Source organism: Dendropsophus ebraccatus, chromosome 5, assembly GCF_027789765.1.
Source record: "Dendropsophus ebraccatus isolate aDenEbr1 chromosome 5, aDenEbr1.pat, whole genome shotgun sequence".
Taxonomy (NCBI): Eukaryota; Metazoa; Chordata; class Amphibia; order Anura; family Hylidae; genus Dendropsophus; species Dendropsophus ebraccatus.
In genome coordinates this window covers 116,434,657-116,452,209 of record NC_091458.1, presented here as the reverse complement: position 1 = coordinate 116,452,209, position 17,553 = coordinate 116,434,657, and the positions used below count along the sequence as shown (strand labels likewise).

Sequence of the window (17,553 nt, the reverse complement as noted above, 5' to 3'; positions counted from 1 at the left end):
AACTAGGTTAGTGGGTGTTTGCATTCAGTGACAGCAAACTAGGTTAGTGGGTGTTTGCATTCAGTGACAGCAAACAAGAGAACTGGGTTTTTCCATTCATTGACAGCAAACAAGGTTACTGGGTGTTTGCATTCAGTGACAACAAACTAGGTTACTGGGTGTTTGCATTCAGTGACAGCAAACAAGGTTACTGGGTGTTTCCATTCAGTAACAGCAAACTAGGTTACTGGGTGTTTCCATTCAGTGACAGAAAACTAGGTTACTGGGTGTTTGCATTCAGTGACAGCAAACTAGGTTACTGGGTGTTTGCATTCAGTGACAGCAAACTAGGTTACTGGGTGTTTGCATTCAGTAATAGCAAACTAGGTTACTGGGTGTTTCCATTCATTGACAGCAAACAAGGTTACTGGGTGTTTCCATTCAGTGGGAGCAAACAAGGCTACTGGGTGTTTTCAGTCAGTGACAGCAAACAAGGTCGCTGGGTGTTTCCGCTCAGTGACAGCCTACAAGGTCGCTGGGTGTTTCCATTTATTGACAGCAAACAAGGCTACTGGGTGTTTCCATTCATTGACAGTAAACAAGAGTACTGGGTGTTTCCATTCATTGCAGCAAACAAGGACACTGGGTGTTTCCATTCATTGACAGCAAACAAGAGTACTGGCTGTTCCCATTCTTTGACAGCAAACAAGGTTACTGGGTGTTTCCATTCAGTGACAGCAAACAAGGCTACTGGGTGTTTCCATTCAAATATGTAGTAGCAAATCTACAAATGTTAGTGCAAGCACTCTGCTGACCAAGTGCTTTGTGCTGCTGATACGTGCTAGACGTCTCGATCTAAAAAAAAGAGTAGTACAGTATGTGTGTTCATCCAGAGCTATGTGCTGCTACGTCATACATAAATGCAACGGGTGGTACAAGCAGACGGCTGTGCTACTATAAGGCACTCTGTTTACCAAGTGCTACGTGCTACATAATACAGCCGTCCAGCTGTACCTATAAAATATTCATACACCCTTTAATAACCAGGTAATTGACCTGTATAACATCGACTTTATTACCAGCGATTATGGGGTGTTAGATGCTTCCCCTGCTGTCCCAGTTGCATTCCAGTGGTGTTGGCATCATCTCCTAAAGTGTCATTGTGGACTTGGTGAACCTCCAAGTGGTCGAATAGATGTTTTTCAATAATCGAATACTTCCCATAGACTTTAATGGGATCGAATATTCGAATATCAGGAGATATGCGTACGCTTATCGAATATTCGAATATCAGGAGATATTCGTACGAATATCGAATATTCCAGATTCGTTACGAACTTTCTCAAAGTTCGGTTCGGTGACGAACCGAACTTTTTGCGAAGTTCGTAACGAATCTGGTTCGTTACGGTTCGGTTCGCTCATCCCTAGACACAATTAAAAATTATAAAAAATTTACGTTGTGTGAACTTAGCCTTAATAGATAACAGGAAACAAGAACTTTCGTTGCTTAGAAGTTACTTAAGTTCCTTTGTGACCTTCTGGACTATATACCTTACTCTTGGTGTGATTTTTGTTGGTTGATAATTCCCGGGAAGGGTAATATTGCATTTGAATTTCCCCAATTTGTACATAATTTATCTGACAGTCGATTGGTAGAATTCAAACTCTTTATATATATAATTTTTTGTAATCTTTTTCTGCCCGATAAGCAGCAACACCTCTTATTCTGAGGTCCTCAGAAATCTCCTTTATTCATACCATCAATCAAAAACATTTGCTTTCCTTGTAATTTATCTTGCGCTTTAATGGACCTACCACATTCTTTTTCTCCTCTTTTAAGTGGGGAATAGCTACAGAAGCATTCATGCATTATATGGGAAGTGTTCATTGCCCTATAGTGGTGCTGCAAGGTCATTAAAAACTTGACAGGCTTCCCCACATATTACAGCCGATCTCTGTGGCAGCAAAATACCTGTTTTATTATGAATTTGGAGATAAGTATAATTAATTGGGTTATCCAAAAGCAGACAACACTTTCAAAATACTAAAGGGACATAACACATGTGATAACTATGGCCTCTCAGTTATAGCTACTATCTATAACCACCATACTTAAAATATTCAATATAGCAAGGGAATAATTCAATACAATGTTTAAATGCCAAGTAGTTCCGTTTTTATTGTCTAGTATGCACAAAATCAAAATATTACATTGTAATCACAGTTAAATATTATCACAATAATTATTACATCTATGGACTCTATATCTCTCCACAGCTTATAAGCGACTTTGCATTTTCTATGTCTATAAACATACAGCCACTCTAATGAAAGTTGTTCTTCTCTGGATATCTGACTTTCTGCAGTCTCCTATGCATAAGAAGTACAATTCCTCCCATAAGTGTACACAGTAAAGCCAAGAATCCAACTGTTATTCCCAAACCAACAGCAGTGCTCACAATTTCATGAGAATCCTTGTTGGAATTGCCTAGAAGTTTAAAAAGCAATATATACGGTATGAATGACTACATCACAAAAAAAATCTTTGACAAAGTATTGCTTTATTGGAAAATATCCGAGACGCTACAATAGCCCAATTTCTATCATTACTCCTGTGTCACACCTCTAAACAAATGGTGCTGCACCAAGTATGTGGAACATGTCCGCCACACAAAGAGACCACATATATTTTGTACCAAATGTAAAAGTATATGGCCATGTTCCCATAACAGGAAAGACTCCATCATTTTAGCGCGTATAAAGAGGTCCTCTCTTGATAATGATATTTTCAGCCGGTATTAACAATGGTAATAGGGAACACAATGAAAATTGTTACAACGCAACAATGGAAAAATGGGAGGGAAAAATAGTTTGGGGATAAGGCCCAAATTGGTTTGGTCACTAAGTACCCGTTCACACTATGGAAATTAGTTGGAGATTCAAACTGGAACCACCTGCGAACAGGCCCCAAGGAGCCTATTTGACACAATAATAATATTTACGATCTAAAACATAACACACACACACACACACACACACACTTGCATAATATCTAATTTGCAAGAATGTACTGTACTCGTTTTTATTTAAAATGTAAAGGAGACTATTAAATACTTACTGGAAATTGAACTGGTTAATTCTCCTGTAAAGAACAAAATAATAAAAAATATTGATTATGTTATTATACAATGTAATACCTTTCTCTTACAAGAAAAGCCTGAAATTACTGGAATACAATAATTTTTGCATGATGTGAAAAGCCATGCTATAACCACTGCAGAAATTAAACATACCCTTTTTTTAGTAGCATGAAATAATTTTGAAAATAAATATGAAAACAGAACTTTTAAGGGAAACTACATGCAGGTTAATTTAAACCTGCTGATATCCTCCCATAGCCATCTACCTCCTATTTCTGGCATCAATCTTGGTATCTTGGTATGTCCTGCCATTTTCATGAAATATTTTTAGAAATAAATATGTAACTTTGCTCCTTAGGTGCACTGTGGGTGTTCCTCGGCCCTCCCAGTGCACCATTTAGCCCGCCACCTCCTATGGTAACGCCTACCTATTCATTTACAAGTATGCATAAGCAGGCCGATCTTTTTCACACATTTGAAATAACAGCACCTGAATATGCATACTTGAGTATGCATAAGTGGGTGTGGACAGAGAAGATAGACGGTGGGCTGATCAGTGCTCTGAGGGGCCTAAGAACACCCCCAGTGCACCTAATGAACTAATCTACATATTTCGCGAAAATGGCGGGACAAACCAAGATCCTAAAACTAGCACCTGAAAGAGGAATTAGGCGGCTTCAGGGAGATATCAGCAGGTTCCCACCTATGCACAAGACACACAAAAACTCAAAAGACACAACAGAACGCTGCAAATGGCAAGACATAAACCAATACAGATATAAAAATTGCTAAAAGCAATTTAAAAATAATATTTTTTTTTCTTTCAAAACAACTGGTGTCAGAGAGTGCCAAAGATTTGTAATTTACTTCTAAAATCTCAAAGTTTTACAGTACTTAGCAGCTGCTGTATGTCATAGACATAGATATAGATATGCAGGACATACAGCAGCTGATACGACTGAAAGATGTGAGATTTTTTAATAGAAGTAAATTACAAATCTCTGGCACTTTCTGACACCAGTTGATTTGAAAGAAAACAAATTGCCCTTCAACTTATCTCAGATCGTAATGGGCCACAGATTTACTTACCGACTGACTACATTATGGAAAGTGAATTTTTGGTGTCATTTACTAATTTGGTGCATGCGAGTTAGTAAATCCCTGATTGGATTTAAAATGGTAAGTAATTTGTGCCAGGCATTTTCATTAGTTTACTCAGCAGGTGAAAAAGTGCTGCTAAAACAATGTACAAAATTGTGTACCGAACTTTGCCGCTCAAGATGACTATATAGAGTTTGCATGTCATGAGATTACCAGCTTTTACAACATACCCAGTTGCCCTGATTTATCAATCTGCCTGATATAATTCTCAGATAGCAACCAATCACAGCTTATTTGGAGAATGGAAAGCTGAGCTGTGATTGGTTTCTATCTGTTAATTAGATTGATAAATCTGGACCACTGTGGAAGTCTATGAGAGAACATATAGTGATTGTTATGTAAAAGAAGTCTGTTGTGACGTTATCTTAAAAGGTTTCCATGAGAAATCTGATTCCTCAACTAAACTGCACTAAATGAAAGGTAAGGCTGGACACTTCTGGCTAGGCTAATGGTATGCTAGAAAACAGGTAGTTTGCATGTTAACTTTGATAGTATGGTATCAGTATGATGGGGTGCCAAAATAATAAGCTTCCAGCCCAAAAAAACTCCAGAACATATTACTCATGTTGGGGTTGTATTCCAAAGTACAATAGTGTTGCTTTTCCACTTAGTAGGAAGACTGTGACTAAATTATTATTCAAAAAAGAAGAAAAAAGAAGAGCGCACAATCTTGTTCCCCACTGTCCGGTCCTGGAAGGCCATGTCCACCAGTTGCTCTGTGGTGCTCAGTCCCAGAAACAACATGTATAGCAAATTGTCCAAGGAGGCAAAACAAAATGATACAACGTAGGGAAGAGAATGGTCGGATGACGCCGGGTCCGACAAAGCGGCAGTAGCTTCTAAACCAAGGTCACCCGACTGTACTCTCCCCCACGTTGTATCATTTTGTTTTGTCTGAATAAAACCGGATTGTTTTACTGCATCGGTGAGTGCCATCGTATATCTCTCCTTGGACAATTTACTAAATTATTATTTGTTCCAGGGATCCCCTGTGCAGGGGGGGGGGCTAACGAGCATGCAGAAAATATATAATCTGTGTCTTTTCTCCTATAAGTTAATAACTGATTACAAACATATGACTGGATACATTGTAAAAATAAAAGAAACTGCAACAGAATGGGTCCAAAGATTAACTAAAAAAATGGTAGAAGACTGTAGACATATTGCTATGAGGCCAGCACATTGCTATGATCCAAGCAAATACAATGTTGCAGCACTCTAATCCAGTGAAGTTAAGTGGTCTTTATTATAAGATGTTAAGACCACCATAATTTACTGGATTGAAGTGCTGTGCCATTGCCTTGGTTGTTTATTGGGGACAGTAATCAAAACTAGGATGCTTGCATGATGGGGGCAGATTCAAAGTTTAAGACCGATGGAATTCTGATTATGCCCCTAGCCTGATTAAAACTAATTACACTGGGTTTACACAGTAAAATAATAGCTAAATATGACTAATTGTGAGTGAAAAAAAAAATGTGAACAGATAAAAATAAATGGCCATATTTTGTAAAAGCGGGAAGTAAATAATGAGCATGTTCATTATTTGTATGGTGGTAATTAATTATGGCTGATATTTTATACAGTGTGTGCACTGCCGTCCAATTTCCCATTTTCTTCAATGGAGCACATTATTATATTGAAAATTAGACCATATTTTAACCTCAAAATTAAAGCTGTATTTTTATTTTATTTTTTGGGGTCTTAAAGAGGTACTCCGGGCATTTTTTGAGTATCGCGAGGCAGGGGGCGGAGAGAAATATATATAATTTTTCTTTTTTCCCTTTCCGAAATACCTTTATTTCGGGATAAGCTTTGCTTAAATCATATTGCTTTTGCGGATTCTGTGTATTGCTATGTATTTATTTATTTATTTATTTATTGTACTTACCCTCATCAATAGTGGTGGTAATTCCTTGAGAAGTAATGGTTGCTGGATCAGAAACTGAACCTGAAGTGTCAGAGGCAGCTCTAGCATTCCTTTTTCTTCTACTGCACTGCAAAGTTAGAACACTGGTATGAATGTAATGTTAATGTTGATCATTATCCTTCTAGACAATCCATTCCCAACTGTCCTATTAGATAATTCTGTCAAAGGCTCTGCCAAAGAAACCTTTGGGTTCTCTGTCTCCCACTCTTTAGGACCTTCCATGTCTAGTGTTACACAGAGAATCCAGTAAGGTGATTGGGAATAGCGCAATGTTAGGCTATGTTAACACCCCCTATATTTTCGTAAAAGTAGGGCCGTTGTTGCTGATTGCAACACCAGCCGTGATTAATACGAAAATATATGTTGCGCTGCTGTCTATGGAATCCCGGCCGGAGCGTATACACATAGCAGCTGCAGAGAACCTATCAGTGCACACAATGGAGCGTGCAGCTCTGGCCGCACGCTCCATTGTGTGCAGTGGGAAGTTCTGATGATCAGTGTGCGCCCGCATGAGAACTCAGCGGCGCTAAAGATCATCCGGCCGGGATGATCTTATCTCACATACAATGTGTGAACATAGCCTAATGGTGCGTTTTCACAGAGAGATTTATCTGACAGATTTTGGAAGCCAAAGACAAGAATGGGTTTTAAAGAGGAGAAATCTCAATCTTTCCTTTATGACCTGTTCTCTTTTTATAGTCTGTTCCTGGCTTTGGCTTCAAAACTCTGTCAGATAAATCTCTCTGTGTAAAAGTGCTGCTTATTTTTTAAGCTTTCCTATTGTTGTGTTGCAGAAAAGTTAGTCACTTCATTTTAGTAAACACACCCATCCAACCCAAGAAAAAGAAAAGTGGACAACCCTTTTATATGCAAATTATTGGACTTAGAACAAAAGTGAATTTCAATAAAATTATTATAGCAATATTTTTACTGAACATGTTGTAGTAGTGAGCCACTACCTACAGCAGATAACCACATTCAGGGATGGACTGAGCAGCACAGAATCTGATCCGAGTGGTTAACACTATTGCTGTAATGACAGTTATAGGTTGGTTCTGAATGACAACCAACTCTATTAGCAGAGTCTAAAGCTACCCATGTGGCTTTTTACAAGATTGGATGTACTTGGCTGCAATGGACTCAAATTGCATGTGCAGAGCACAAAGTTGAAATATTGGCACTAAAGATGAGAGAACCTCGAGCATGCTTGAGTTCATCCAAACCCGAGCGTTCGGCATTTGATTAGCAGGGGCTGCTGAAGTTGGATAAAGCTCTAAGTTTGTCTGTATATCCATGTTTTTCAAATAGCCTATATGACTATATCCATGTTTTCCACATAGCCTTAGGGCTTTATCCAACTTCAGCAGCCACCGCTAATCAACTGCTGAACGCTCGGGTTCGGATGAACTTGAGCATGCTCAAGGTTCGCTCATCTCTAATTGGCACAAATCAGAAAGCAGCAATTTATCACTGGGACCCGAAGAGGTTATAGAATAGTCATGTGAGAGCATGTGAGGACAAATCAGCAGGCAGAACAACCAAGCAAAAATAAATGAGTTAACCCCTTCAGGACTGGTCCAAAGACCTCATTTTTTAAATCTGACCTGTCTCACTTTAGGTGGTTGTAACTCTGTGATGCTATAACTTATCCATGTGATTCTGAGTGGTAAATAGTGTCCGATATCCATACAATTTTTTTTGTGTGAGAAATGCCTTTTTTTATGGAAAATTACAAAATTTGCATTTTTCTCATTTAAAATTATCTGCACATTTTAAAATACAATTATTTCTTTCTTTATTTATTTTTTTACAATTTTTTTTTAGTCCCCCTAGGGGACTATTAATCAGTCACATTAGATTGCCAACACTGATCAATCGTGGTATCCCATCATTGAGGGTGAAAGCTCGGCTGATGATAGCAGCCGGTTGTCACCCGCTATAAAGCGAGCTCAGCTCCTGAGCTCGCTTCATAGTGCGGTACCCTAGAAAGGCGTACATGTATACCCATTTGCGTAAGGCCCAGGTGGCAGGGGCATACGTTTACACCCTTCGCCGTTAAGGGGTAATACTGTAAGCTTTACTAAGGCAGAGACTAATAAAAAAAAAAAATACAAATATAAAGTTTCTATTACAGAAGAGTAAATGATGCAAATACTATTTCACTTTGATGTTTTTAAGCCTTTTGAAAAAACACGTTAATAGAAAGTTTAAAATACTCACTTGTTTTACTCTATTACAAACTGATGGTTCACAAAGTCGGGTTATACAATGCAAGTAAAAAGTGGACACAGGTTGTTGATATTGTTCCAGAAACCGGAAAGCTGTAAAATAAAACCGTGCTGCTTGACTGTCTCCGTTAACGCTCATGAAAGTAAATTTGTCCAGTTGACATCTAAAAAAACAAATGTAATATGTTTTTTTAACAATTTTATTCCTAACTAAAGACAATAAACTACAGTGTACATGGTATCATGTATAGCACATTGGAGGATGTTTATGAAAATGTGCCAGTAATGTTGTAGTCAAACTGTGTATTGGGGGTATTCGGAAAGATGTCAGTACATGTCCTATGTAAACATTCCCTTAAATCTATTTTCTCTTTTAAATATTGAAATAGGATTGGCAACAATGTTGCCCGATGTATCTATCGGGGGTAGGAGGGGGGGGGGGGTAAGTGTCAACTAAAGGCACCATGCTGTTATCCTCCCTTTGCTTGTACTCCATAAGGCTTCTTATGATCAGGTAATTAGGTTTGTTATGATGCTGGTGGCTCTGTAGATTTGTTCATCTATACCAGGAAAGGGAAACTTTCAGGCTAGTTTCACTCGTAAAATATCCGCAAGGGATTTTATGCTGCAAATTCGGATTGAAATGTGATGCAGACGCCTTGCCTGATGTTTTCAATGAGATTACATACTGGCAGCGGGTGACCAGTGTGCATGAATCAGCGTGTTCCCCTGTTCCCCTGGATCCCGATGCACAAACCAGCATGGTCCCCCATTGCTTCCTTCCCCCGATAGTCGGTAAATCAACGGAGGACCACATCGGTTTGTGTGCTAGAAGCCAGGGGAACAGGCTGGTTCATGCACCGGGAGCGGGGGGAACAGGGGACCATGCTGATTTGTGCACCAGGGAACAGGGGACCATGCCATTTCATGCGCTGGGGGCCGGGGGAACAAGGCAATGGGGGATAAAGATGGTTCAGGAGCCAGGAAAATAAGTCAATGGGGACATTTGCAGGGGGGGGGAGGGGGTTGAATGAGCTGCCGGAGTCCCTCTTCTTTACGGATTTCACCCGTGTGGCATCTGTGGAATCAGTGAAAAACATGGATCCCCCAGACTTCTATTAAGCAGTCTGTACCGCAATCAGTGCGAATCGTGACACGGATCATGTGAATAGGCCCAAAGAGTCCAATGACCGCTAAAATCATCCTTGGTCCATGGACATTTTTAGGGAATCTGTGAATAAGGTCTAAGTGAACTGTCATTTTGCAATTTTGTGCACACCTTGTCTAAGCATGCATTCTGCTTCTAAGGTAGACTCTTCCAGAAAGAAGGCTTGTCACCTTCGGAGAATGAACCTTTTTTCCTGGGGGGGGATTTGTCCAATGTTAATATCTCCTCTCAACATCTATTCTCAAGGCTAAACAAGTTAACTTCTTTTAATGTTTCCTCATAACTAAGCTACCCCATTATCCTTATTAGTTTAGTAACATGCCTTGTACCTTTTCCATTTGGAGAACATCCTTTTTTTTTTTCAAGCGGTTCCAATAATAAATTTGTTCTGTTCACAAGTACTACACATAGCATTTCCATTAATATTGTCAGTGCAAAAGAACATTTCTCACAATATAAACAGAACTTGTTCATACAGCAAAGAATATATTAGCATTTTGATTTGCAAGAGTTAAAAAAAAAAAAAAAAAAAAAAAAGAGTAAAAACTACAATTTGTCTTACCCAACAAATAGATCATAATAGGTTGAATTAGTTGGGTATGGTGAAACAGAGGCATAACACCGATCCAGCAAAACATTGAACCTGTAAAAAGGAGGAAAGAATAATATGTATTTGTATAGCGCCACGAGATTCTGCAGCACATGACATGTATTATATACAATGTTACTGTTTTATGAAAGTTTATTTTCTCCATGTGTAACTGACTTACTTCATGAAACACCTGTTTGTACCATAAGAGCCTGTTGACATTGAGCAAATTCAGTGGAATCCCGTCTGCCTCAGTGTCAAACAATATGTCTATGGTAGGGCCTACCCTCCTCCGCTCTTGGCCCAAAGAATTTACGTCATGTCAAAACCTGCCAACCTGCAGTGTTTACTCAACTGCACCACTACGCAGTACAAGGGGTACCAGGGACTAACCTACACCTAATTCTGAGCATGTGTTGAAACCTGGGGGGAGCATATACCACCCCGATCCGTGTGACAAGAGCCACAGACGTAACACGTAACACAACATCTAGCACCCTGAGTTACCCCATACATCCATGAGCCCAGCATTCACATCTTTTTAAAAAAATGTTCATGCCCACCTGACTATTCATATAATAGTGGAAGAAAAACATCCAAAGATAAAAATTTCTATGTCTTGGAGAGACAAAAAGACATTGGGGGAGATTTATGAAACATGGTGTAAAGTGAAATTGGCTCAGTTGCCCCTAGCAACCAATCAGATTCCTCCTTTCATTCCTCACAGACTCATTGGAAAATGAAAGGTGGAATCTGATTGGTTGCTAGGGGCAACTGAGCCAGTTTCACTGTACACCATAAATCTCCCTCATTGTTTTTTAAACACACCATATTTCTTCTCTAATGAGGACACCAAAAAAAATCTCATGACTTCTGCCACATTTTTAGAGACTTTTGATAACACTATACAGATAGCTACAAGAAAAGGGGTGTGATATCAATAAAAAGAGGCATGGCTTCAGGTGTACCAAAAACGTGTCAAATTCTGGTGCACATTTTAGCCAATTAATGCTTTGTCTAAACTTAAACTAGACAGTCTTCAAAGGGCGCCAAATGTATCAATTAACCTGATACACTGTGATAAATCTAGACAGTTTCAGGAAATCTGGGACAAGTGTATGAGTACCAGAATGTTATTCTCTGTAAGTAACAAGCATTTTATTTGTGGTTCAGATGTGTTTTTTTTTTTGTTTGTTTTTTTGTTTCTTGAGGCATACCATTTTTTGAAAATCTGGCATGCCTCGGTATATGGAAATTTTGTGATGCTTTTACTTGTCCAAGTTATTCTAAGCTCATGCATGCCGTGCATATGTCTCAAAATAAAGGGGGAAAAAGCTATTGTGAAAGTGACCTTAGGCAGTAAGATGCCTGAAAGGCTGCATTCAAACGTCTGTGATATCCAGTTTGTAAGTTTACTGTGTGATGATACTGATGCTGTATTAAGACTGGACTCTTTAACTCTTACAGAACTCCCTGCATCATAATTGGTACTGTTCGTGATACAGTCAGCTAACAGATCGCAAATCACAGACATGTGAATGCAGCCTAAGGGTACAGTAGAGAGTGCTGTGCACTGTGGAGGTCCCCTTAAATATCTAACAATGTTTCTCCATTTTAAATGTCTAAAATAAGAACAGTTATGGGCTATGTTCCCACTGTCTTTTTTTCACAGAGAATAATGTCTGTTATTTATACAATCACGGCCGTCATTCCGACAGTGTGAACATAGCCATAGGCTCTGTTACCACTTCGGGAACATAGCGGGGAAAGGTGGCCGTCTCGTAATATTTACGGCTGCAAATAACAATCATGATCATTATTTAGGGTGCATTCACACCTACCGGATCCGCAGCGGGTTTCCCGCTGCGGATTCGCAGCGAGATCCGCTGCGGATCCAGTCCCATTAATTCCTATAGAGCACATACTCGATTGACATCTCGCCGTGAGTATGTGCAGCCCGCTGCAGTGAGCATACATTACCTGCACAGCAGCACTGATTGGCTGAGGGGGACCGGAGACAGGAGCCTGACTAGACATGAGCAAACCGGTTCGGGCGGTATGGGATCCGGTTCAGATTTTTCCACGGTGGGCGGTGGGCGTGTGGGCGACAGGGGGTTAAAGCACATACAGCGGGATGCGTAGGTGTGAATGCACCCTTAACATTTTTTCTAAATTACAGATATTATTTGCCATTAAATGATAGCCGTCATTTTGACAATGTGTGAACTTAGCCTAAACGAAAAGTTATAACTCTGACAATCCTAATTTATGAACTTGCTACAATATATACACAAAAAAATACATATTTGTATATGCACAAAAAATATTATGTCTTCAAATATATTTCCTGCAGTATCAACATAGAGCAGATGTAAATTAAAAGCATCGAAGCATTCTCTTTTTTATATAATGTGCTCCTCTTACTTTTGTGTTAAGTTGGTTGCTCTTACTTCCACATAAACTGTACTGTTAATTTTGATTCCAGTTGGAGGAATAACAAGTTGTTGGGTATAGTTTACATCCTTAAAAACAAAAAACAAAAGAACAATTAATGTGCAGCAATGGATATGGCTACTGTTCTGGGCAAAGTTTACAATTATAATATGAATTATAATATCAAAGTGTTTAATTTTTTTCTATTTACATTGTCTTACAGTAGTCATCACAATGAATGCAACTAATGAATAGAAGCATTTCTAGTGTCGGTAGCGTGTTTTTTTTTTATTAGGAAATGTAATTGCATATTGAATTTATTCATCCTCATTCTGTACACACAAGCATAAAAATGAGCATCATAATAAAGGTGGCAGCATGTTTTACATATTCACACATCAATGAAAAAATTCACAACAATGTGACTTATATTAAAAAATGGGAAACAGATCACTGATCTCTGTGAGATCAGCCAACGATAACACTGTCGGCTGCCGCCTAAAGCGCTCAATACAATTAAATCCTAGGTGCATTGCTCCCTGGGATATTTTAATATGCAAAAGAAGACCCCGTGGAGCCTCATTAAAGAGTCTCAAAACACAGTACTAGCCAAATATCTTTCTGGGAAGTGCCCAGCCAAGGGGTGGCTCCTGTAAAGAAACCACCAAAACCACCATAAAAGTGGCCCAATAAGTCAATGTAATGACAAGGGAAAAACCAAGACCAGGCATCTATCCACAGACAGCTGTTTCTGGGTGTTGCTCCTCATCAGTGTGGAGCAGGATTCTTGCTAGGTTAGAGCAATGCCTAGTATATATTATATATATAAAAAAAATTACTTTCTTATTCATTTATTGAAGGATAAGATTAAATAATAATATCAATAATGTACATATATATTGCATTCAAAAGGTCTTCAGATCCTTTCATTTTTTTTTTTTTTTCATTTTGTTCTGCTCAGTACTTAGTTGGTATCAATTTAAACCTTCAGTCTTCTTGGGCATGATGCCATGAGGTTTGTACACCTGGATTTGGGGAGTTTCTACCACTCTTTGCAGATCCTCTCAGGCTCTATCAGGTTGGATGGGGACCACTGGTGGACAGCTATTTTTAGGTCTTTCCAGAGATTAGATTTTGGGTTTCTTCAGAGCTTTGATTTGGTTACTCAAGGAAATTTAAAGCATTGTTCCTGAGCGACTCCTGTTTCGTCTTGGCTCTGTGCTTTAAGCCACTTTCTTGTTGGAAGTCAACCATCTTCATAGTCTGAAGTCCATAGCACTCTAGATCAGAGATTTTATTAAGGATATCTCTGTACTTTTCTCAATTCAGCTTTCCCTACACCGTGACCGGTCTATCTTTCCCAACAGCTGAAAAACACCTCCACAACAGGATGCTGCCACCACCATCATGCTTTATTGTAGGGACAGTATTGGGCAGCTGATGAGCAGTGCCTTGTTTCCTCCAAACATGACACATACAATTGAGGCCAAATCAATCAATATTGGTTTCATCAGACCAAATAATCTCACAGTCTAAGGGTTCTTTCATGTGTCTTTTATTGAGGATAGGCTTCTTTCTGGTCACTCTGTCATAATGCCCAGATTGGTGCAAAATGCTGCAGTGATTGTTTACTTTCAGGATTGACTTTCTTCCATCTGCATCACAGGATCTTTAGAGCTTAACCAGAATGTCCATTAGATTGAGTGTTCCAAACTTCTTCCATTTCAGAACTATGACCACTGTGCTCTTGGGAATTTTTAGTGCAGCAGACACTTCTTTGTAGCCTTCTCTAGATCTGTATGATATGTCCATACAATCCTGTTCTACAGGCAGTTCTTGGCGATCCACAGCTGCCTGTCATTAACCCCTTAAACTCTGCGATCTATAGCAATCGCAGTGTTTAAGGTAGTCCGTGACAGGACAAGTTCCTGTCACTGACTGATCGGGACCCCTATAGCCATGCGGTGGGGGTCCCAATCGCATGTACCGAAGGGCGGGGGTAAGCCACTTACCGCCGTCCTGTCGCATCAGGCATCTGTGCAGAGTTTGCTCTTAGGCAGGCTCTATGCATAGATCACCGATAACACTGATGTAGGCTATGCTATGGCATAGCATATATCAGTATTTGCAATCTAATGATTGCATGTTATACTGTAAACTAAGAGTGTAAAAAAACCCTTATAAACCCCTCTCCCAATAAAACTTTAATATATTTCCTTGCCCATTCTAAAAATAAAAATATATAAAAAAAAAAAAACATATATCGTGCAGAATTATCAGATATAATAAAATATAACATTATTGTTCCTGCACGGTAAACGGCGTAAATAGAAGAAAAAAAACACGAGGATTGCTGATTTTTTAAAATTATATGTCAGAAAAAATTTATAAAAAGTGATCAAAACTTTTCTTTTACACCAATATGTTATTAATAAAAACTAGAGATCATTGTGCAAAAAATGACACCCCTGTCAGCCCTGTAGGTGGAAAAGTAAAAGCGCTTTGGCTCTTAGAAGGCGGGAAGGAACATTGCATTATTTGACCCGGACATCTGTGCATCAATGGGCTCGGTCTTGAAGGGGTTAATAAATTGGCAAACATTTTGGTTTAAAACTATTTGCAAAAATGTATTAACAAAATATGTAAACAGTAGAGATGAGTGAACCTGCTGAGGTTCGGGTTTGTATAAACCTGAACTCTCTGTGTCTGATTCCCGCTGTCTGCCCGCTCCATGAAGAGGGTGGATACAGCCGGAGGACCGCCTGGAAAACTGGGATACAGCTATAGCCATAGGCTGTATCCCAGTTTTATCCACCCTGTTCACGGAGCGGGCAGACAGCAGGAATCAGATGCCGAGAGTTCAGGTTCATACGAACCCGAACCTCGGTAGGTTCGCTCATCTCTAGTAAACAGGTCTGAAATCTTTCTGAATGCATTGCAATGATTGTCAAGGGCCCAGATTTATCAAGCTGTCTGAAACAAAAATCAGACACATTTTTGTTTTATGCAAACAGCAAGTTATTAGAACTTATTTTGGGAAAAAGTTTTTCTGAATTTTGTTTCAGACAGATTGATAAATAATCCGTGCTAATGTCGTCTAGTATAGGAAACAAAACACCAAGATTAGGTCTGAGCTACTCACTGAATAAAGTTGCATTGAGAGTGTGCTGATGAAGCTTCCATTATTGGTAATGACAGCTATATTATTCCCAGCACTGTAAAGATAAATATATGGCATTACTACCTGTATTGAAAAGTTCCCAGTAATATTTTTGCTATTCTATATACTTTATGTAAAGTCAATATGGGAAAACACAAAATAACAGACTAAGGCTATGTTTACACAACGTCTTTTCAGCTCCGTTTAAAATGACTTCCGCCATTTTGAGTGCGGCTTAATTAAAAAGTCCATTTAATTTAATAGTAAAAACGGAGAAAGAACGGTGACAAAAGAAAAACTGTGTGTGAACAACTAATAAAAAATGTCCGCTGTTTGCAAAAGACGTCCGAAAATAAGGATCATGTTATTCTATACACTATGTGCATTGGATGTCCGTCTTCCGATTGACTTCAATGCACTGCCATTGCTGTCAGTTAAATCGCTGCAAAAACAGACGTTGTTTTAAATAGCAAAATCAGCCGCCTTTTCTATATTTTTGATGTTATGTGAACATAGCCCAACAGTGTATGCCCATCACTGTAACAACCTATACAATACAATACAGAGAACAGCTGGCATTTTATTAAAAGTTAATCTGATTAGTAGCTGTGGGCAAATAAGCCTGTTTTTGTCTCAGGTAGTTTTTATTTATTTTCGCACTTTTGTATAGTGATTAGTATGGTGGAATCAGCCAAGGACCCAGCTAAACCTAAAGACAGCTCTGATCAGGGCGTAACCTAACCTTTCTGAGGCTACAAAATCTTGTAAAAGGTCATCGCAATAAAGTTAAAGCTTTAGCTATACAAAGAGGCCTAATTCCAATTATACCACCCACAGATTTTCCAATAGGATGTTCTTCAGGTGCCTTAACAAGCAAAGCTAATAAAGGCAGACTTTCCATGCATGAGTTGGGTAAGATTCTCTGCGGAAGTTGTACTAGTGTGCAAAAAACTGTAGCCATATTTGTTGGTAATAAACTTTCTCAGAAGATACTGAATACAACAGTAAAAAACAGGGTTTTTTTCAGGTTTTGTTTTTTTTTTCTTAGAAAACTCTTTATATATCCACATAATTTAGAAAGTATATAATAGGTTATCTAATGTTATAAGAAGAGCTGAGTGGACTTCGAGCAAGCTCAAGTTCTTTGGAACTCAAGCGTTTGCCATTTGATTAGCAGTGGCTGCTAAGGTTGGATAAAGCCCCAAGGCCTTAGGGATTTACCCAACTTCAGCAGTTAATCTGTTAATCAAATGCCGCACACTCGGATTCAGAAGAACTCAAGCATGCTCTACTCCACTCGGCTCTACTAATAAGTTGTATAAAAGATAAACATATATCCTACAATTGATACAATCCAATCACTAACTTTAAACCCAATAAATAGGAGTAAACATAGGAGAATTTTCTACTTACACATCCAGCCGTGTGTTGTTTATGAGGTATTCCAGTGGGTAACTGCAGGAATACAAATACTTCAGCTCTGGGCTCCGGGTGATGACACCCACTGTTGGATCTTTTGACTTTATTATTCCACTGATATTCACAGTTTGGATTGATGAAAATTGACTGAATATGCCTTCACCTTGTGCAGAAGTTACCTGTAAATATGGAAAAACTAGATGGTTAAGGCTACAAACCCACTTGGCAGGTCTGCAGCGAGTCCCCTCGCTGCGTATTTGCAGCGAGACTCGCTGCAGATCCCGGCCCTATACTTTTAATAAATAAATAATAAATAAAGATTATTTGGTATCATTTTTTATTTCAA

At 38.9% G+C, this 17,553-nt stretch overlaps 1 protein-coding gene across 1 annotated transcript in view; it reads right to left on the bottom strand.

The window, feature by feature from the left end:
- Positions 1-2,303: 2,303 nt before the first annotated feature.
- Positions 2,304-17,553, bottom strand: part of LOC138794186 (zona pellucida-like domain-containing protein 1) — a 40,006-nt gene continuing 24,756 nt past the window's right edge. The window contains exons 4-11 of the mRNA XM_069972960.1: positions 17,202-17,386; positions 15,771-15,843; positions 12,620-12,717; positions 10,169-10,249; positions 8,431-8,602; positions 6,172-6,277; positions 3,098-3,121; positions 2,304-2,467 (exon numbers count right to left, since the gene is read on the bottom strand). Of these exons, the coding sequence (XP_069829061.1) occupies positions 2,304-2,467; positions 3,098-3,121; positions 6,172-6,277; positions 8,431-8,602; positions 10,169-10,249; positions 12,620-12,717; positions 15,771-15,843; positions 17,202-17,386 (903 nt within the window). The remainder of the gene's footprint in view (positions 2,468-3,097; positions 3,122-6,171; positions 6,278-8,430; positions 8,603-10,168; positions 10,250-12,619; positions 12,718-15,770; positions 15,844-17,201; positions 17,387-17,553) is intronic.